The sequence below is a fragment of the Urocitellus parryii genome, chromosome 2 (assembly GCF_045843805.1).
Source record: "Urocitellus parryii isolate mUroPar1 chromosome 2, mUroPar1.hap1, whole genome shotgun sequence".
NCBI lineage: Eukaryota > Metazoa > Chordata > Mammalia > Rodentia > Sciuridae > Urocitellus > Urocitellus parryii.
In genome coordinates, this window is record NC_135532.1 from 69,695,016 (window position 1) to 69,717,949 (window position 22,934).

Below are 22,934 nucleotides of genomic sequence, written 5' to 3' on the forward strand. Positions count from 1 at the left end.
GTTTTCCACTTGAAGGCACTCTGTTCTGTTAACTTCTCTTATTTAACTTTTAACATTTATTGTCTTTTCCCCAGTGATTCAGAATCTGGTGATAGAGGCCTATACCTCAATTTTCTTTTGAATTTCAATGCTTAATACAATTTTTAAACATGTTTCAAGCACTGAATGTTTGGTTTTGTAATTGACTGATTTGAGTTCATTTAAATTTCCTAGATGTATAAAGGAACCAATTCTCATTGAAAATTTGTATTGTGCATGGTATCCTACTAATCAAACAACAACAAAAAGTCATGTTCATTAAAATGTTAGTTCTGAGGGTGGGGACTTAAATTTGTTATGTTACCTGCTGTAACCCTTTCCTGTATTGGAATAGTTCCTGTTACATTGTAGATGTTAAATGCTAGTCATTGAATGTATATGGTGCAAAGAGTTTTAATCAAGTAGTTAGATTTAGTGTCTCTAGTGTCTCAGCACTACTTAACTCTGTGATTGCAAACAAGAGGCCTGCTCTCAATGTCTTACCATTTATCTGTTAAATGTAAGGAGGGACATTTAATAGATTCCACAGGGCTCTTGGCATTTTTTGGCGGGGGGGGGTAGGATGGGGAAGAGGGTAAGTTTATTTTTGTTACCTATAGATAAAAAATACTTGTTAGAGTTAGGGATCTTAAACTGAACAGTTTTAGAAAGGTAGTTTACTGAACAATAGTAGAAAATTGAAAAGAACTTTCTTAGTTTGCTCCCTTTCTTCTGATTGTGCTTAGACCTACTTGTATAAGTTGAGCATCCCTAATCTGAAATGCTCCAAAATCTGCAACTTTCTGAGCACCAACATGAAACCACAAGTGGAAAATTTCGTACCATGAAGTTTTATTTCATGCATAAAATTATTTAAAACCCTGTATAAAGTTACCTTCAGGCTATATGTATAAGGTGTATATGAAATACATGGATTTTGTATTTTGAGTCGGATCACATCCCCAAGATATCTCATTATGTTTATGAAACTATTCCAAAATTTGAGAAGGTTCAGAATCTGAAACACTTAGGTCCCAAGCACTTCAGATAAGGGCAGCTTGACCCGTGTTTCATTCATCACATGCCCGTCTTCAGTTTCCCCTGCTGTCACCTTTTACACAGGAAAATATCCACCCCTTAGGGCTTAACTCACATGATATCCTAAATTGGAATAAGGCTAAAGCTAGAGTTTTTGGTAAATCCAAGTCATGAGGCTGGGACATTCACCAAATAATGATCAAGAAGCTTATCTAAGTAATTTGAAACACCCAGTATGTGGCTCAGTTAATTTGGGGTCAGTTAATAAAAGCTTATCTTGACTTAAGATACTTGAATGTCCATAACAGTTGAATCAGGACAGGTCACATTTGAGGACTGTAGGTGTAGTTTTCACAAAGAGCATAGACTTGCACAGTTACTATGTTGGGTCATATTTCACATTGACCATCTCTCATTTCCTCTAGGGTTATTTGCTCAAGAAGTGTGAACAGATACCACGCCTTCATTGAGTTTTTCTTTTATCTTCATGTGATACCTGTTCCCATTCTTGTTTCAGTTGTTATGATGGGGTGTTTATTTCTAAATTTAGTCAATGAAAAAGAAAGCTGTGGACTCAACTAGTTTTCTAAAGGTAGGCTTTTCCTTTGTAAAAGCCACACAGATTGAACTGACACATGAGAAAGCTTATCAAATGCCTGTCTCCTGGAACCTGTCCAGTCTCTCCTTGCATGGTCCAAGATGCTATCCCTACCAGCTCATGTTTCCAGTCTTGAGGTGCTCCCTCACTTCTGAAACACAAAATTAAAACTTAGCCCATAGGGTTCATTTTAGGTAAGCTTTGCAAAGATTCCATTTTTCATTGGCAAAAACAATTTGGAATCATGTTAATTTTTTTTTGTGCTGAGACAGAGTCTCCTAACATTGGACATTATTCTTGTGTGCTGGAAATTGAAGATATGTTGTCATAGCTGTGAGTTCTATCACATCTTTGCTATTATTTTCTGAATAACCTCAATGCATTAGTTTCAGTATTGGCAGTGATTTAGTGCAGTTAGTTAGAAATAAGTAGGAATTATGCCTCTATGAAATTTGCAGTTTCCATCTGTTACATCCAGCTATCTGAATATGTTTGTCAGTTATTCTTAAACAATCCTTTGTCACTTGTGCATGTATTTCAATGTGGGTTTTTTTTTAAAATCTTTTCAACCATAATTAGAAAGGTGTTTATTAAAGTAACCAATAACTTATGACAGTCTGTAATGGTTGTTGCAGTAAGTTTACAATTGACATGCTATTTTGTTACTCCCACAAAGGAAAGTAAATAATAGAGTTGGGTATGGTGGTATGCCCTTGCTGACATGAGGAGGATTGCAAGTACTGTGAAAAAAGAAAAAAAAAAAAAGTAAAATACTATAGAGTTTCTCCTAAAAGAGTTTTTCTTGGGTATGTGTGCTGGGTACTGAGCCCAGGACTTCACAGATGCAAGTGTGTGCTGTACCATGGAGCTATACCTCTGTTTGCCCCCAGAGTAGTTTTTACTGCTTTTAAACTATTATAATGGTTGATTTAATTTGACTATATGGCAGTGGAATTGGTTTTATTTTGATAGATGTTTATGCCTATTTCTTGGGACCTCTAAGAAGTACAGTCAAGTTTAAGCAAGAATTCTAGACTTTTTCTGAAACACTGGGGCTTAATCAGAAATGATTAGAAACCTAAGTTGTGAAGAATTGAGTAGTAGCTAGCTGCAGGCCCATCGCTAATTATGGAGGCGGAGCAGGACAAGCCTAGCGCCTGGCCCTGGCGTGGACTGTCTGATGTAAGAAACAGATGACACATGTAGTAACTCTTGTTCTGTTTCTTCCTCAGCCTTAAAATAGGTGTGATGATTCTAACAGGCGACCTAGCGGAATCTGAGGGTTGTGCTGGAGAAATAACTTCCCTGAGGATGTGATGTGTCAGCAAAGATTTGAGAATCAGTGGGAGAAGATAGTTAGCCCGTAACTCTGGTGGGTGGGTCAGGGAGGAAGAGCGTCTTAGGTCATAGGAACAGTGCTTGGAAAGGCCTTGCAGTAAGAGGAGGTGAGTGACCTGAGAGGGACTGGCAGGCCATAGTGGTGAGGCTGGAATGGCAGGAAATTGGGAGAAATCTTGACCCCAGTGAGTTTTAGAGTTTTCAGGGCTGTTAAGGATTCTGGACTTTATCCTTAGAGGTCTGGGAAACCTTTAATAGTTTTAAGCAAATGGACAATGTAACCCTGAACAGGAAAGTTACAAAGTATTGTCTGAGTTGTCTTAGAAAACAGGGTTTCTTTTGAAATCTGACAAGTTGTGTTGAATAAAGTAGTGATTTTAGAAACTCTTTGGAATGTGGGTAAGGTTAGGCTTTAGAATTTTGAAAGGGTGATTTTATTTTTTAACTTAGATAAGTAGAAGAAAGCACTTCCAAGTTTTTCTCATGAATGTTGAATTTCTTATGACTTCATGTGAGAAGTAGTAGCTAAAAATGTGGTCAAACTGTACACAGCAATTTACTTTGAAAAGATAAGGCTTTGATTTGTTGATATCCTAAATTATTTATAATGTGTGAGAACTTTAAAATTTATGTAGTAATGTTGTATATATTGGAATTTTTTTTTGGTATTGGGGATTGAACTCAGGGGTACTCGACCACTAAGACACATCTCATTTAGCCCTTCTTTTTATTTTATTTAGAGACAGGGTCTCAATGAGTTGTTTAGTGCCTCAGTGTTGCTGAGGCTAGCTTTGGACTTGGATCCTCCTGCCTCAGCCTCCCGAACTGCTGGTATTTCAGGTGTGCACCACCGCGTCCAGCTGTGTATTTGAGTTTTGAAGCACTTGCCAGTTTTTGTGAGTTTAATTTTTCACCATTGTCGTAGTTACATTCTCCATTGTTGTAGTTATAAGATTGCATTTTGAGGAGTGGGGTGGGTGTGTGTGTGTGTGTGTGTCTGTCTGTCTGTCTGTGTGTATGTGTATTCAGTTTTATCTTCCATTTTTGTAGTGGTTTCAGATGAGTAGGGTTGGATGAATAAAAGGATATTATAGCACTGGGAATTGCTAGGACATGAGTAGTGCTAAAGATGATGACTAAATGTGGGCAGTCTTCAGGGAAGACTCAGGAAATCAGGATATATATTCTTAGGGAAGATAGTGTGATCTAAGCATGGAATCTCTGCCTGATTGAGAAGAACAACTGGGGGTAATTTCAGATGCCCATGTTGGACTGAGCAGAGGGTGGGAGGCAGATTAAATGAAATTCTAAAGCATTCTTCCCCCTTCCATTGCACTGTTGGGGTCTGCAGCCACCCTGATGCTGTCTGTCCAGGTGTCCATGGGAAACCTGCTTGTGGAATAATCCACCCATAGATGTAGTGCCTGTTGTTGGTTTTTTCAAGTTAGAGGCAATACCTGCACCAATGTAGAACCTTACACTAATTACCTGTTCAGGTTAACTTTATTGTTATTCATAGAAGCAAACCAATAACCAAGTCTTACTTGATTTTTTAGAAAAATTAATAGCATGAACAAAATAGAAAAATCAATTCGATTTGTAGGAAACTAGTATCTGCGGGAATAAAGAGTTTTGTGGACTGAGATTTGATAGTAATGTACCTTTAAAAGAAAGATAAACTGTAAAAAAACATGCAGTCAAATTGTCATTACTTTAAAAATGGATTCTACTGTCATGTATAACTAAAAAGAACAAATAAAAAGAAAAAACAAAGATGGGTGTTATGGCATATGCCTGTAATCCCAGCTTCTGGGGAGGCTGAGGCAGAAGGATTGTGAGTTCAAGGCCAGCTTCAGCATCTCAGCAAGATCCTGTCTCTAAATAAAATGCCAAAAGAAAAAAAAAAAAAAAAGAGCTGGGGATGTGACTCAGTAGTTAAGCGCCCCTGGGTTCCATCCCTGGTACCTAAATAAATAAATAAATAAGCTCTATAGTTATTTTTAACTTTTTGGAAATGAAATGAAAATGGCCAGGGCCAAGATCTAAACTACTTAATGTGAATCAAGTCAAAGTTATCTCCCAGAAAGAGAAACAGCAGTATGAGAAGAGTTAGGGGCTCAGAGCTTCTAATGTTTAGTGAGGGCTCTTTTAGAGAATAGACAGTTGAGAAGAGGAAATACCAATAAACAATAGAAGAAAATTTCCTGGAGCTGAAGAAAAAGAAGTCCTCAGGATGAACTAGGACCTGAAAAACCTCCACCTAGCTCTAGTTGACTTTCAAACATTAAAGAGACAGTCCTAAAAAGGTTTAAAGAAGAAGGTGGTTGACAGTGCAACAGACATCAGAGATCTCACAAGAAATATTGGTGCTAGATGGAAAATGAATATGTAAAGTTTTGAGTGAAAGTTATTTTCAAACTATAATTTTGTACCCAAGAATATAAACCAAATGTGGGGATAAAAGGGAAAGACTTTGTAAGAATTTAGAAGGTTTTACTCCCTTAATGATGGAAATGTTACATGGATAAAGATGTGACATCTGGAAAATAGTGGCCAAGGAGATGACCTGGGAAAGCCGAGGGAAATGAACTAAAAGAGGGAGCTACTCCCAGTTAGTTGTACGACGTTCTTGCCCTGGTGGTTAGGGGCTAGTGTCAACACTTTCTTTCCTTTGGTCCTTTCACATCTAATGATCACCTTATAGCTGTATTAACCACAACTCTAAAAGAGTTGAAAATAAGTCTTGGCCGTATAAACAGAGTATCCACCAGACATAGAGATGGACAGTAAGGGAGGGCAAGTGTACTAAAGGTCTGCCGGAAGTCAGATACCAACAAGGTGGTACTTGGTCTGCCTACTTAATGTTGTATGCTAATTGTGTAATTTTCTTCAGATTCCAAAAGTGGTTCTAGGCAGGGAAAGGAAAGAGACTCTCCTGTTTTAGACTCTTTTGTAAATTTTGATGTTCTTCTGTGTGAGTCATATCACGAATGGCTTCGCTTAGGTCTAAGAAATAGTTTTTCCCTTGACCAAAACTCTGTTTATATATTTGCTTCCTACCACCTCTCAAGGTGAGTGGCTCAGAGGCCCCTGGATTATAAGCCATGTGTTTTGTGCCCCTAACTGGAAGAGTCTTTTAGCCCAGGAGACCTTGGCATTTTGACCTCATCACTATTCTATGGGGGAACCCAGAGGTGCTGTCTAATGGTGGGCTGAGCTTGGCTTTCCCACTACATTGAACACTGAGAGGCAGGAAGACTTGATTAGTGATCACTAGACTTACTTTCTACTGTTTTCAGATAGGAGATTATTTTTCCTATTTCTTCAGAGAACTAAGTTCTGTGACATCTCAGTGATTTCATGTAGGATGTAGAAGCTACTCTAGCCGGTGGTCATGGCTTGCATTGTGGCTGTAGTCTCAATCGAAAGAGGCTGTCTATAATCTGTATGCCAGAATCACATCAGGGACAGATGATCAGGCCATTCTTTCCCCTGGGTTCTGGATTAAGTTATTTTCACGGAGGCCCTCACTCGTGTTCTGTGGGCACTTTCACTATCCTGAAGTTTGACTTAAGCTGTAGCAGGCAGGCCTCAGGGGAAAATCACTTCCGTAAAAGGGAATTTCAGACATGCCTTTGAAGTGTAGTTTCTATTAAAATTAGATTTTCATCTCCCTTATTAACAGCAGCTGAGAAGTCTGATGATGACTTGTGAAGTGAGAGACCACACTATAAGGACAACACTGATTTGATCTGGGTGGGATTAAAGATGCCAGATTATCTTCAATTGTGACAAGTCATTAAGTGCAACAAGTTGACATTTCAAGTTGACCTTCTCCTTCCAGAACCTCATTTTTTAGCTCTCTCTTTAGATCATTTTGGTTAGAGAAGTCCTACAAAAGGATCCACTAATCAGGAATGGCAGTGCGGGAAGGATGAAGTGTGTGGTCGAAGCAGAAAAGGTCTGATTTTTTAAAATTCTGATGAATAGATACTATAACCATTAACATCATAATAACTGTTAAGAAACCCTTAATACCTAGGATGCATTTGAACTACCAAAATCCAGAATCAAAAGTGAAATTCTGATCCATATGGAATAAGTATTATCTATAATAATATACTAAGTAGAATGGAATTTTGAAACTTTCATTAAACAAATATTTATTAAACATTTACCTGTTGATCATTAGGGTTATATATTACCCCTTAATTGCTTTCAAACCAACTATATTTTAAAATCTTAAAAATATAGTGTTGAGGTGACTTCCTTGATTAGCTCTAGATATTAGTTATGTAGATAAATGAACTTTTGTTAGCTGTTTCTTAAAGGTCATATGTAAGTCATGCTTTTGTGGATTTTTACATTTTTAATTTAACTAGAAATTTAAATATTAAACATTTACAGTGACCTGGAATCATAGGGTATGTGTGTGTATGTGTGTGTGTGTGAGTGTGTGTGTGTGTGTGTGTGTGTGTGTCTATCTTAGCTACTGATTTTAAATTGTTGCATTTGTCCCCATGGGTTGAATGAATGGAAGCTATAGGAAAAGATTCAAGTTAACCTAGTAGGTTTGTCTAGTTGTAATTTGAAGATTGAGAAGTTTGGGCACAATGACTGACTTAACCTTTTAAAATGGTTCCCAAGATGCCAATTAGGGGCATGTTCTGGCTTTTTAGCCCTTCTCTTTACCTGAAATTGATATATACATCATAGCTAAATTTTCTTTATTTTGTGTATGTCAAGCAAATTGCACTATAAACATCTGTTTCAAAGTAGGAGTACTATTTTCTAGCCCCCATATGCTTATTTATTAGGTCCTGGAGCATTTTGGAGAAATTAATGCTACTCAAGTTTACGCAGTAGAAAATAGTGGATCAGTAAGCTGCACACCATATGTTCCTGATCTTGGGGCTTGCTCCGCTTGGCACCAAGTCAGCAGTGCTTACTTACGTACTGTGGCTAATTTTTGTCTCAGTCTAGGCAGATTATAGCGTGAAATAGTAGTGTACCATCTTTATCTTGGTTTTTAAATTCTCCTGTTGAAATCTGTCCAGATATTTGAGTGCATCTCTGTGTTGGGCATTTCTGTAGGCTCACGGTACGTAAAGGTCTGGCATGATGGACCTGGGGAGTTTGCACTGAGAGAATGGTTTATGGAACCAAAAGCCTTCCTGCCTTGGAGTTTTCTGGCATAAATCAAAATGCTGTTGTCCAGATAAAACTTCCTGCTGATTTATTAATAGGAGAATAAAAAATACTAAAGTTTTCTTGTAACTTCACTGATTTTAGACCACTCTGTAACTGATATTAGTAAAGGGCTCTGCATTTGAATTCCTCTGTTTGGCTTGGAACTGAGGCCTGCATACCTATTGCATAAAGAAGGAATACAGCAGATGATTCAAAGTCTGGTAACCTGGCCTGCCTTCCTTTCCCTTCCTTTCCAGGAATCTGGTAATTTATAGGACTTTAGGAACATGTGGTTTGGGAAGAAACCATATTTCTTAAAAGTATGACCCCTGGGATGTTTATTTCCATTCAGGTGGTCTTTGGACAAATAAGAGAACTGTCAGATGTTCTGATCAAACTGTTGAAGGTTTGTGCTGCATTACTTAGTTTCTGAGTTGGTAACATTTGAGGAACCATGAAGTCTATGAAATTGTCTAAATAAGATAAAGATCATGTCCATCATTCAAGAAGACTAGGTTAAATTTCCTAAAAATTAGGAAAGGTGAAAAGTGGAAAATTTCTTCAGATGCTCTTTTCTACTCCCTAACTTTTAGAGCATTTTCCCCCTCAGATTGTGTTTTTGCTACAATATGGTAGAAATGTTCATTTTAAAAACACTGTATAGTTTGCAAATGCATGTTGCAAACTTTCATCTTGTACTCACTGTAGTCCTGCTTATTGCCCTCCCACAAAGTACCTTTTTTTTTTCCATCTGAGAACAGTGTAACATTAAGATGTTTTATGATTTATTCCAAATATCAAAACTAGCCCATGGCAGGATGGAGACAGAGGCTCAGGTAAGTAGATTCTGACTCCAGTGTCCTTTTAGTCTTTGGTTGGGTTTTATGACAATGTAATGTGGGAGATTACAGTAAAGAAGTGTTCCATCAGCCTTCACTGTTATGTCTGAATACCTGACATTCCCCTGCAGTATAGTTCTAGCGGCGTGCATTTTTCCAAGTGAATTATCACAAAACTGGTATGTATGTTAGCTCAGGTTGACGAACTATGGCCTATTGGGCTTTTTGCCTGTTGTCATAGTGCTCATCAGCTGGGAATGCCTTTCATGTTTTTAAAAGTTGAAAAAAATGAAAAGAATAATTTCATGACCCCATGGAAATTTTATTAAATTCAACTCAGTGTGTATAAAGTTTTATTTGACACACAATTATGTTCAAGCATTTGCATGTCTTCTGTGACATTCAAGCTATGATGTCAGAGTTGAGCAGTTATGAGTGCGATCCCTGTGGCCAACAAAGCCTAAAATATCTGTTAGCCAACTCTTTACAGAAAACATTTACTAACCACTGTGCTAGCCTATTGTTGTCATCTCTGACATGGAATGCATGTCTTATAGATCCCATCTAGACTCTTCTTACCAAGATCTTTTACCCCATCATCTAGAATTCACAGTGACTGGTTACCTTCACTCCCTAGGGCTTGTTGGTTTGTTCTAATTGTGATTTTAAGTCCTTGGACGTCACCACACATGACTATCCTTGTCAGTTCTTCTGCATAAGACAAGGATCCTTTACAGAATCATAAAGCAGACACTTAACAATGTTTCCAAATGTTTTATTGATGTTTACATGTTGAGATTAGTTTTGTTCCAGAGATATGCTATCCAGACTCATCTGGCAATGACTTGCTTCTCCATGGTTAGCTTTTCTTGTCTCCAGTGGTGGCCATTCCTACATGAGGCTGTGTTTTCCAGCATCTGCCTTCTCACCATAATTATTGCTTTCTAGTTAACACAAAAAAGGGGGCCTTAAAACCCATCTTCATCCTCTGTGTTCTCTGTTCTGTCTTTTCTGAGGAAGAGAGGAGACCCCAACCCCCTTCCAAGGCTGCTCCCTGCAGGTCATCTCTGTCCCATTCCTCTGGTCTCCAGGGTCTTCCTTCAGTGCCTGCCCTTTTCTTTTTTCCACTGTTTTTTTTTCCCTCCTCTTCTGTGAATATGCAGGTCTCCTTGATCCTAAAAACCATCTCATTCTCCTTGAGCCTATGTTCCTCAAGCTACAGTTTCATTTTTCTTTGGTTTGGTGGCCAGTTCTCTCTCCAGAGATTTCTACTTCCTCATCTTCTGCCTGCTTGATTCTTAACACTCCTCTGTTGACTTCTCTCATTAGGGACCTAGTTGTCCTAGCCAGAAGCCCTTTTCTTTGTCCTCCTCCTACAGGACTTCTCTGCAGGGGTGGCGGCTGTTAGCTATAGCTCCCTTGTCAGCTCTTCTGCATTAGTCATTTTGGTTTTTTGAGTTCCATCCATCCTTCAGCTTTCTGAGTTCTCAGTTTCCTTTACTGATCTCTCTCATTAATTATTCCTTCCTTAACTCTTCTCTTTCCCTCTAACATTCCCCGTATTTGATTTCCTTCCTGCCTGTGTCCCCCTTTTCATCCAACACCTATGTGTTGATGTTCCCTGAATCTCTTTAGCCCTGTTTCCCGAGTTCCAACTCTGGACCAGATTCCAGCACATTAGGCATGTCTCGTAACCATCTTAGTTCAACTCATTTTTTTTTCTCCTTGTGCTTCATGTTCTTTATCTTCGTGGGTGACATGAGTGTCTTGGGGACCATGTCATTGATTATGGTTCTCTCCTTTTCTCCACTGTGTTCATCGGGTTTCTGGATATTTCCACTTTTTATCAGATGTGGCTTATTGAACTTGTTCTCACCAGATGTTGTACTCATGCTTTAGGTGAAGACCTTGTCTTGTCTCGCCAGGTCTGCTCGAGAAGCCTCCTAACAGGTCTCCCAGTCATTAGTCTCTGACCATTTACTTAACCATTTTATGCCTAGATATGTCATCATAAAACACATATCTAATCATGTCTTTTTCCTTCTCAAAGTCAAAATACTAATTGTATATTAGTGTGTATGCTGTGTATAAGTCAGGGCAGAAATCAATCCTGCCAACCTGTCCAGGCCTAGCTCTTCTTTCATATGCCCTGTGCCTGAATATTAACCATTCCTTGACTGTACAGTACCCTTTCATGCCTCTGTCAGTTCACATGTGCTATTTCTAGCCAAAACAGTATTGTATTCCTATAAATGCCTCAATCTTCAAGGGTCATTTTAAACTTAGTGTCTTCTAGTGGAGGCTTGAATTATTGTCATCACTTTATTCTGAGTGCTTTTACTGCTCTTCCTGTAGCAAGGTACAGAATTCTCCAGCTCACTAGCTTGTCTTCTGCAATAGCTCTTCTTTAGAAATTGGAGTGGGAAGGAGTGGAGAGCAGTCAACGTATTTTATTCAACTCGGTATCTGTGGCATCTGGTATTATACAGCCAAGATAGTGAGTGCCTACTCAAGTGAAATCAGTTTGTAAAAGAGGTGAGAGCATGGACGCCAGGCAGATTTCCCAGAATGACTGTGGACAGGGAACTGCAAAGTAGTGTTTTCTATGAAAGATATTTAGGTAACCTCTGGAGACTCACCTTTAATATTTTTTTGGTATCTCTTGGTAAATGTTGATGACTCTGGAAGTGGCCTCTAATATTGCATGTCAGAATCAACTTGTGGTACTTTTTTTCCCCCCCCTCTTTTGCTCAGGGCTACATAGGACTTAAATGATGGTGGTCTGCTCCTTAAGGCAAAAACATGAATGATTAGTCATTGATAAAAGAGAATAAAAATTTGGCTAGCTGAGAAGAGAGGTGTGAACAAGGAGATAGAAAATCATGACTTAATTAGAGAACAGCCTATAAATTTTAATAAAACAGATCTAAATTTTGCTGTTAATAAGTTATTATCAGAACCATTAAAAGCCGGGAAAGAAAACACAGGGCTGCTTTACACCTATTTTTCTTTTTAAAAAAATATTTTTATTTTTTATTTGTAGTTGGACACAATATCTTTCTTTCTTTATTTTTTATGTGGTGTTGGGGATCGATCCCAGACTTCCCCCGTGCTAGGCGAGCGCTTTACCGCTGAGCCACAACCCCAGCCCTAGACCTATTTTTCTACACTGCCAAGATGGTCCATCCTTGGGGAGGGATGGTGGTTTTAGACCCCCTGCTGTGATTCAAGAGACAGCTAACAGAACATGGCACATTAGAGTTTTGCCTTTTAGGATCTTATTCTTTGGTAAGAAATGGGGAAAAAAGAGAGAATATTAGGTTTGCTTTTCTAGAATAACTAATGGAGCCTTCTGTGAGAAGCCACTAGAAGAAGTAAGAGTACTACCCTCCAGGGCTTTCCACTGAACCAGGCAGCTGAGATGCATATGTTATTGATGGTAGAGTGTGTAGAACTTCTGCTAACCATGATCATCATTGGGAACTATTTCTTCGATTAAAAAAAAACAACAGTGGCATTTCAAGATTTTAAGGAAGCTTCATTGCTTTCTTTGTTACCCTCTTGCATGATTAATTGTCAGCTGATGGGTTTGGCATAATCCTTCATTTTATTTGTGCAGTGCAGCATCGTGGGAACCAGTTTATCCTAGACACTGACTCCTGTTTAATTTTGATGGGTCGGTTACCCTAGTCTCAGGTACTTGCCATTAGTGATGTAAAATCATTTAGTATTGGAGGTCATAAGACTGAGATTGATAAAATTTAACAATTTAGTAGTTACTTAGAAGTTTCAAGGAAATGTTCTCATAGGTTGATATCTTCACTAAGCTTCCCAGCTGGATTGAAATGTCCAGACTAACATCTGTGTTCAGATATTATAGTAAATTATGGTTACTTTAAGCAGCTGGATTCAAGGTAGGAGTGGTAGGATGGTTTGAAGTAAGGAGTTAACTTGCCAAAGTTTTGAGAATGCAGTGTCAAGATGTGTTAGATACTGAATTGTCTTTGTAATGAGGAAAAAGTGTGAAAATGGTTTGTCTACAGAACATATTAAAATGTTGCTTTATTTTTTAACATTTTTCAGTTTAATATAGTACTGATCTTTTGAGGGTTATTGTGAAATTCTAATTAGATCAATTAATTTTTTTATATGAATTAAGTCAAATCACTTTAATTTGATTTTGATTATGTGCAGATACATATATTCAACAAAATTTGAATAGTTTCTTTCTTTGCAGGGGATAGATAGTGAGGGGTTGGGCACTTTTCCACTTAATTACATCTGTAGTTCTAGTTCTTTTATTTTTATGTTTTAGATTTTGAGACAGGATCTTGCTATGTTGCTGAGGTTAGCCTCAAACTTGTAATCCTCCTGCCTCAGCCTTGCTGGGATTGCAGATGTGTGCCACTCCTCCTGCTATTTCTTGTATTTACTATTAATTTAGGCTCAAAGATGATCAAGGATTGGTAGAAATGTATAGTTCCTGGGAACTTTTTTGTTGTCACAGAATAATTTTTGGTGGGGGTAATTAAAGAACTGTAGGTTCTTAAACCTGTCCTGTCCCCTCTATTCTTATTACTTTCTTCATGTTATCATTTATCAGATCTGTGGGGTTTTTCATAGTTTAGTGATATACAATGATGAATAAAAATATACAGGTGTTGTAATTTAAGTAGGCAACTCTGAAGATATATAGAAAGTTAATAAGTAGATCATTAAGCACTTTGAATCTCTCTCTCTCTCTTTTTTTTGCATAAAGATGAATTATCAGTCTGCAGCTTAGTCCCGTACTACATTCACTTTAGTGGAAAATGTTTAACAGACAAGGAGACAGTAGAAAGTCTAACCAGTAAGAGTAGTGTGTTTTGTTTCTGTTGTTTTGCAGTGTGGTGGTACCAGGGCCTCATGCATGCTAGGCAAGCGCTCTATCACTTAGTGGGCAAGCAACATCCCCAGCCCAGGAGTGTATTTTTAATACAGTAGTTTCAGAAAAACTGTAAAGGTGGACATGAAGTACATAGCAGTGGATAAGGGCAATAGTGAGATGATGTGAAGTACTGTTAAGATCTGAGGATAAATGAGAAGCCACTGCATCATTGAATGGATGAGAGCAACACAGTTAAAGTGATGACTGACAACTTTGGTGTTGGGCTCACTCAGGCTGGCTGAGGACAGCTTTGCTGCCTGTGTAGATGCAGGTTTTTGAAGAGCAGGTAGTGGTAATATGGAGAGAGATGGTGAGTGGCTTAAGGAAATTGCAGTAGAACTTGGAGCATGCAGTTGCTCAGTGTGCTGGGAGGCAGTTGGAAAGAAAACCTTGCCAAGTATGATACCTTTACCCAGTGCATTATTATTTTAGGGCCCAACTGTGTACAATTCTGGGGACTGGAAAATTAAATGGAAAAAAAAAATCCATGCCATTTCCAGTTTTTCTTATAAATAGATCTTTGGAGGAATGTAGAAAATTTTCATTGCTATTGTTCAGTAGTTTATTTCCTCCTTTGGCAAAATTGTCTCTTTCTATGGTCATTTTGATCATCTTTGTGTCTCTCAAATAATTTAACATCTTTATATGAAAAAAATAGTTAAATTAATTGAATGTAAAAGATAAAACTCACCTTTTTAAGAGTTCTTTCATATTTTTCTTTAGAAAAGCAATTTCTGTTATGATTCTTCAGCTACATAGTGAAGAGTGAGGAGGATGTGCATGCTTCCGCTCCTCTCCCCCTCTCCTCCTCCACTACAAGCTTGGGGGCATTAATAGAGCATCGTTGTTTTGTGAGCTTGCCTCTACAATAACTCTCCTCCCTCTTCTTTAAACCCCAATGCTGAAGAACAATGTAGAACATTCTTTCTTGCAATAGATGCTAATTGTGTTCTTAGCTGGGATCTTGCTGTCACAGCCACAATAACTGTGTCATTGTGCAGGGAAGCCGGGTCACAGTAGTTATTGTGCAGAATAATGAATGCTGTTTATTTGTGATGTGTCGTTCACTGCATCTGTGGGTGAGAACACACAGTCACTGTAATTTGCCTGGCCAGCAATCAAACTGATGTAAAATAACATCATCTGTTAAGCAAGTTAGCAGCCACAAAGAACTATTGACCTTTTTTTAAATATAGAATATTTAATGAGAGACTTTGAATAATGGAAATGGAGGATGCAAGAACAGCTACCTAGTGTGTGTTGCATGTTAACCCCTATTTTGCAGTATATTTCCTGGTCAAGTTGACCTATACAGAAGCGAGGGACTGGGAGTGCATGTCTGCTGTGGCTCAGAGTGGGAAGAGTTGCTTAAGCACAGTAAATTATGGATGGATATGTGACATAAATGTCTGGCGTCAATTGAGAACCAGGCTTCGTGGCTGTGTCTCCTTAATGAAATGTGGATTCTGAAAGCATCCCTGCCGGCTTCTTTCACCTACGTAAGGAAAAGATAATTGGAATGTGATGGTGCTTACCTTAAGAGTTCTCGCTAAAGTAAAAGGAAATGTTCTGCTGTTTTAAGTAACGTCCATGGGATTTTACAAGGCTCTCAAGAGATTGAGTTTGGCAGCTGATTATTTTCTTGACTCTCCACATCCTACAATTTTTCCCCATCCCATTGCCCATTTTCAAGTACTTCTCAGCTGTAGGACTGCTCCTTAATGTTGCTCATTAGAAGGGACTTGGGAAATGATTTTCAAAGCAGTTCATTTTATGCTTGTTTCTTCCAAGTTTTGTCTAATAAATAGAAACCAAGTTATTGCTGAAAGCGAAGTTTAACCTGATTTATATGTACCTTTACTGTATTCCCTGCTGTCCTGCATAGTAGATGTCTAAATGATTCCTTTTCAGAAAACATTCTAACACAGTGATTTATACCATGTGAAGAAGAGACAGTAAATGATGTCCAGTGTCATAAGATTTTACAATTTCAGATCTTTTTCGTGGTCCTGGAATTTAGAGATTCTAAGGGGATGGTATCTTGGGAGGGAGAAATAAACTAGGACAGATGAGATAATTTAACAGTTATCTTACCTGCCCATTATAAGTATAATTCCTTTTTTAAAATTTTAATTCAATATCAAAATAGTATTAAAGTAATACCATAGATAGTCCCATTTTTTTTGTTAAGTTTATATATTTTTATGTGGTGCCGAGGATTGAACCCCGTGCCTCACACATGCGAAGCAAGAACTCAACCGCTGAGCCACAACCTCAGCCCTGAGAATCCCACTTTTAAAATTCAAATAATATGTATTCCATGCAGAAAACTTGGGAAATATATATATATATTTAACTTTAAGCAATCACCAATCATCTCTGCATTGCCATGTAAAACGGCTGTCACAATGTTTTGGTGTAGAGGCCCTTCTGCTAGTGTGTTTGTCATTTTTCCATTAACCTTATTTTCAGGTCAAGGTCATTTGGATGTACAAGTCATTTTAAGTTTCTCCCAAGTACAAATTGGCATAAAAGATTTTTTATTCAACATGTTGTGGTGTTTATTGAAAATTAACCTAAAAATATAGGACTGTGAATGGTTAATATTAGAACATTTTTGCACAGTTTCTTAAGTCTTCAAGTTTTTTTATTTAGTTTTTCTTTTGACACTGAACTTTATTTTATAGTACTTAAACCTTTATTCAGAAATGGGAAATGTTTCTAATTTAGAAATTCAAATACATTTTATTTCATGAAGGCATTGACTTTAATCCAAGTAAGAATAATTTGCTTTCTCTTAGTGGATGTTTAAATGGGACCCTAATTCTCAAATTGGTTATTTTTACATATTTTTCCCTTAGATAAATGAAAACCAATTAAGATATTCTTATGAAAAGTTGATTTGTTTTTCTTTCTTTTAAAAAATCTCTTCCCTTTTTCCTTTTGACAAATGGACATCTGCTTGTATATAGCTAACTGCTGCTGTTTTTTGCTTCTGTGACAGCTAGCCGATGGCGGAGTCTCTTCTCTTCAACGGCCTCACTGGCTTTTCCTTATAGTCCAGTTGCAAGACTCAGCCCTTATAGCAATGGCATTAATACTCCCAGCTTCTCTAAAACCTCAAATAAAGCAATACTAACACCTGAAAGAACAGGTAATATTTCAACTTCTTGACTAGTTGCTTGCTTTGCAATTCAGTCACTAAACTCAAACGTTCATCTTTCATTGAAAAGTTTGAGGGTAATCTTGATATAATGAAGAGTTTTGCTGCATCCTTATTTCAATATCAAAAGGCCTAGCATTAACATGTACTCTAACAGCACTGATCTCAATTGTGTGTAGGAGACTGTCTTCCCCTTTTACAAAGCACACATATTGTTGTGTGTTTCCAAATGCCTGATGTGCTTATATAGTCAGTGGGTCAAACAACTAGTTTTTATAATGATTCAATTTTCCAAGATTGCAAGTCTTTATATCTTGTTTTTTTGTTTTTGTTTTTTGTTGTTGTTTTGTTTTTAATTTTTTTCTGGGAGTTTTATTTTTTTTTAATTAAACTGGGGCTAGGTGGAAAAAATAGCCATAGGTCTCACCATTTCCTTGTTTGTCTCAGCACTGGTGTGTTCCATTCCTACAGTTTTCTTCCATTTGGGTCCTTTCTTCTTTGGTTCTTGTATCTGAAGCCATTGCTTTTTCACTTTTGTGGGTGGCTCCAAGTCTCCCGTGACTACTCACTGGTGTATATTATGAGGGTTTTGTATGTTCCTTTTTATGAATGTGTGCCTTTAACATGTGATAGTTTCCATTTTTGATACTACTGTATGCACCTATTAAAGAATGGGCCGGATTAAATTATAATTAAAAATTACATAAACCCTTATAGCAGTACAGAAACATACATGTATGATTAACTGAAAGTGTCCATAAATATGTATTTTCATACAATACCTTTAGATATTTGTGTCAGTGAGTTGTTTATTGTGATTAAAAACTTGACAGTCTGGTTGTGTGGCTCAGTGGTAGAGCACTTGCCAGCATGTGCAAGTCCCTGGGCTTGCTCCCCAGTGCCACACACAGAAAAAAATGACATGAAATTTATCATCTTAAAATTTTTTTAGTAGGCAGTGCTGAGTGATTTTGTTTTTTAATTTTAAAACATGAATTTAAGCAACAGTAGTCACATGGTTTTATTATATGAGTATGTGAAGATGAATTGTGATGTGTTGGTCATTTTTTTGTGATGTTATGGAAACAGAAAAATATTGCTACTCTATATATAAACTGTAAAGTATATATGGATATCAGTTCTTTAAATAACAAGCACATTTCCTTTGTTTTAGGTTACAACTCCAGGGGCTCCCCTCTCAGTCCCCAGTCATCTATTGATAGTGAGCTGAGTACTTCAGAACTGGAAGATGATTCCATCTCCATGGGATATAAATTACAGGACCTCACTGATGTTCAGATCATGGCTCGTCTGCAAGAAGAAAGTATGTTCTTTTTAAATTAGGAAAGTGAGGTTTCCACTTGAAATACAAGTGGTGGGGGAAGATCAGGCACTTCTCCCAGGTAATGGGCAAGAAATTTGGATCTTTCTCATGTATCTTCCTTCATTATAGGTGAAGCTGTTTTGTGCTTCTTCCATTCATAAGAGCACCAGGGAGTTAGGCACACTTGTACTAAAAATACACTAATATATGGATGTTGCAGGTATGGCCTCTATGGAAACAGGCTGGCAGTTACCTAAGAAACAAAACACGCAGCTTTCTTGGCTCAGTAGCCTGTTCTCTTGAGCATTTATACCAGAGCATTGGAAATTTATGTTTATACAAAATCCTGCAAATAAGTATTCTTATCAATTTTATTTGCAATAGCTTCAAACTCTGAAATTCATATAGATGCTCTTCAGTAGGTGAATGCTTAAACAAATTTTGGTATATCCATAACATGGAGTACTACTTGGCCATAAAAAGTTACCATTGATACTGCATCTTAGATGAGCTTCAGGGAATCATGCTGAATGAAAAAAGATGATTTCAAGAGATGGCATATTGTATAATTCCATTTATATGACATTCTGAAATGGCAGAATTTTAGAAATGAGGACAGATTAGTTACTGAGGATGAAAATGGGGTGTGGGATCTCAGAAACGAGGAGGAGGAAATATAATTATAGCAAGATAAAACAAAGGATTTTTGTGATATTGGAACTGTTCATTATTTTGACTGGTGGTAGTATACAAAGCTATAGGTAATAAAACTGTAAGAACCTAATACATACATACATACATATATACATGAATAAACTGGGAAAATCTGAATAAGATGGGCAGAGTATAATCACTGTTGATATCCTGGTTATCATGCTCTTCAGTAATTTTGCAAAATGTTACCATTGGAGAAAATTGGGTAAAGTGTATAATCATTATTTCCTACCAGTATATGTGATCCTACGGTTATCTATTTTTTAATTTCAAAGATTTTTTTTATTCTTAACGAGAATTCATTTTGACATAAGTATAAAAGCATTTGCTCTAATTCAGTCCCCAATACTTTCCTTCTCCTCTCCTCATCACTTTCCCTTCTTCTCTATTCTATTGGTCTTTTTCTACAGTTATCTTAAACATACAATTAAAAATGCATTGATACACCTTTAGGGTAAATAATTGTCAAAGAATAAATCATTGGACATGGGACCGTTTATCACTAGTTCTGCAATAAAATTATAACAATTGGTGTAAACCACTTCAAAAGCATTAACAATGTCAAAGGGCACAATAAGATCTATGTCACACAACTGGGCTAAACTTGTTTTGGGATTGTATTTTCAGGTTAACAGAAACAGCCAAGTGTCATTTAAGCATATCAGTTTCCTGCTTTCAGAATTGGTCATGGCTATTATGGGAAACATGGTAATGCTTTTGCAAGATTCAATAAGATACATTTTGAGGGGAAAAGTAATTATTTTATATCAGTAGTAGCAATAAATTTAAATTCTCATTAAAAAAATATGGCTAAAAGATTGGATGTCAGCTTCAGAAGTTAAGTAGTTGGGGATAGACTGCTTTAAAAAAAAAGGTTCAAGTTAAATCATGAACAACTCACAGTTTGAGAATTTCTAGATCTTTATCATGCAGGATGACCTAAAACTGAAGCATTGAAGCATCAGTGGGCTTTGAAAGAGATAATATTAGTAACTAAAAAGAATAAAAGAGAGATGACCCTTGTTAGAAAATATTTGTGCCTTGGGTTTTAAACTTTTCCTTCAACTTTGAAAGTTGACTATAGAGATTTCTTTCTTGAGCAGAGTTTTGACTATTTCAGTTTCTTCTAACTTATAGAAAACTAAGGATGAATATTTTTTTTCTGAATTTTATTACTTAAACATCTCCAGATTTGAAAGGGGGTCATTTAGGGAAATTGATAAATATGTATTGATAGAGCCATAGCAGGTATATTTAATCATCACTGAAACTGGGGCAATCTTTTTTGAAACACCCAATTACCTAATATTAGATATCTGTTTGGTAAGTAAGTGTGTTTGGGGGTATTTTGTTAACCAAGAAGAAGATAAGGAGTCTGTATTTGAATAATTTTTTCGCACAAATTTTCATCATATATTTCATTAATTGTAATTTATTAGCGAGATTGAAATGATAACAGCATTTGTTGTTGTGTTATAGGTCTCAGGCAAGATTATGCATCCACTTCAGCATCTGTGTCGAGACACAGTTCCAGTGTGTCGCTGAGTTCAGGAAAAAAAGGGACATGTAGCGATCAAGAGTATGATCGATACAGTGTGGAGGATGAAGAAGAATTTGATCATTTGCCACCACCTCAGCCCCGTCTTCCAAGATGTTCACCTTTCCAAAGAGGCATTCCCCACTCACAGACTTTCTCCAGCATTCGGGATTGTAGGAAGAGCCCCAGTTCCCAGTATTTTCCTTCAAATAATTACCAGCAACAACAGTATTATTCACCTCAAGCCCAAACTCCAGATCAGCAACCAAATAGGACCAATGGAGGTAGGCTGTGCTTTATGGTCAAAGAATAAGTGGCCAGTGTTTCACAGATTTAATTTCATCTTCAAGACCTTATCAGTTTGGTGTAGATTTACATTTCCAGTTGACCAGCTTCTGATGGTGTTTCCCAGATTCATAGATTGATGGCTTCATAAAAACCACCCTGATGTTGCTGGCCTTGGATGAGTTATAAACGTGGAGAATCTTTATTTTGTTGCTCGTCCACCTGTAGGACAGGCAGGGCGTGTAAGCCCAAGGTTTCATGCTCAAGCCGAGTGTGGTGTGAGGTGCTGAGCTGCTTTGTTCTTCACCCTTCACCCATCCTCCAGTGCCTACTCCTAGCACCGAGTAATGGTGAAAGTGTGGACGATGATTTCAGAGCGGACTCAGTTTTTGCATCCAGATTTAGGGGAAGTTTGGGATGTGTTTTGATTCCTAACATCTGGAATTAAGATGTATCTAGCAGTAGGATTATGGAGGTTGATATTTTTGTGGTATTTGGAAGTTGACCTGTCCTAATGTCAAACATGGTGGGTTGGAATATGTATTATTCTTTCATATATTTTTTTTCTGTCTTCTTCATCCTTTGTCTTCACTCTCATGCTCAGGAGTTAGACTTCTTGACTTCCAAGAACTATAGGGAGAGTAGTCATGTAACATTTTTAAGCCCGGTGTGTTTTTGTACTAATGATCAACCAGACCCTCACCTGCAAATGCCATGCAATATGGAGAAACCAACCACTTAAAATTTTGTATTAAACAGTTATAGCCCTTAATTATTATGTTGCACCATTTTCCAGGGTGATCCAATGGTATTTAACAATCTTGCTAGGGCAAAATACACATTATATTAGTGATCAACCTGTTGCACATTTTGAGTTTTTAAAACCTTTTCTTCCTCTCTACTTGTATCATTTTGCTAATCAAGAGATCATTTAAAAGTTGGGTCATAATTTGCTGTATTTTCCAATTTCAAATTTAAAAGGAATATTAGGTAAGGAATGTCATAGTGACTAAAATGTAAAAGGTCATAATACCAGCAAAAGGGTATACGTCAGAAGTGAGAGACGGTGCACTTGGAGTTGCAGCTCTGAGGCTTGTTAGTCAGATGTTGCAGAACAATGTGGTAGAGTCAGGCAGGTTCAAGCCCTGATTCTTGATTGATATTGTCAGTGGGGACGTTTTCTTCTATGCCGCTGTTTGTTGCACATTAGAAAAGTGGTATCTGCTTTCATGAAACATCATTTTGGAAAGGATTAGGTTACTTTGAAGTAACTCCTCATAGCAAGGTAGAGACAAACTATAGTTCAGGGTCTGTAATAGTTTTACATTTCTTATCTGGTTTCTGCATACAAAGGAGAATGGAATGCAAGGGTAGTTTTTCTAGAGACCACTTCTGACTAAGGAGTTCAGTGGTTGGGAGCAGAGGCTTTGCAGTCTAGTGGGTCCTGAGTCCAAGTCCTGTCCTTACCATTTGGCCCTTCTACATCTGGGTTTTTCAAGCCTCTGAGCTTTGGTTTCCTTAGCCATAAAATGTGGACAAGATAATAACTATCTCTCAGAAAACATCTACAATTTTGCATCAAACCCTCTGGTATGTATTCTCCCAACCTGAATATGCTACAAGGAATAAATTAAATAGTGAATGTTATGTTGCCTTGAGTGGATGTGCTGAATAAAATTGGCCTCCCATTCCACCCAACCTTTTTTAGTTTTTAAAAACATATGGCTTAGATATGAGCCTTCATTTATTATCAGATATTATTTCAACCAAATTATGATATAAGGATGGTAACTTTAAAATGGATATATCCAGTGGTTTTCTAAATTACTAAAATAATATTGATAGAAGATAATTATTAGCATTTCAATAAATTGAAAATAAGGTAGAAATATATCTTTATATTTACTGCTTCTATAGCTCTTATATAGTTCTTGGTATGTTTCTCTAAGTCATAGAATTAAAA

At 37.3% G+C, this 22,934-nt stretch overlaps 1 protein-coding gene across 5 annotated transcripts in view; it reads left to right on the forward strand.

Annotated features, from left to right (window-relative positions):
- Positions 1-22,934, forward strand: part of Slain1 (SLAIN motif family member 1) — a 56,012-nt gene that overhangs the window by 19,329 nt on the left and 13,749 nt on the right. For 2 of the 5 annotated variants that reach the window (XM_077792893.1, XM_026415266.2), the window contains 3 exons: positions 16,953-17,102; positions 18,286-18,435; positions 20,629-20,970. In XM_077792893.1, coding sequence (XP_077649019.1) covers positions 16,953-17,102; positions 18,286-18,435; positions 20,629-20,970 — 642 coding nt within the window. Of the gene's footprint in view, positions 1-16,952; positions 17,103-18,285; positions 18,436-20,628; positions 20,971-22,934 lie in introns of those variants that run through there. The other 3 variants (XM_026415267.2, XM_026415268.2, XM_026415269.2) reach the window with 2 other exon arrangements.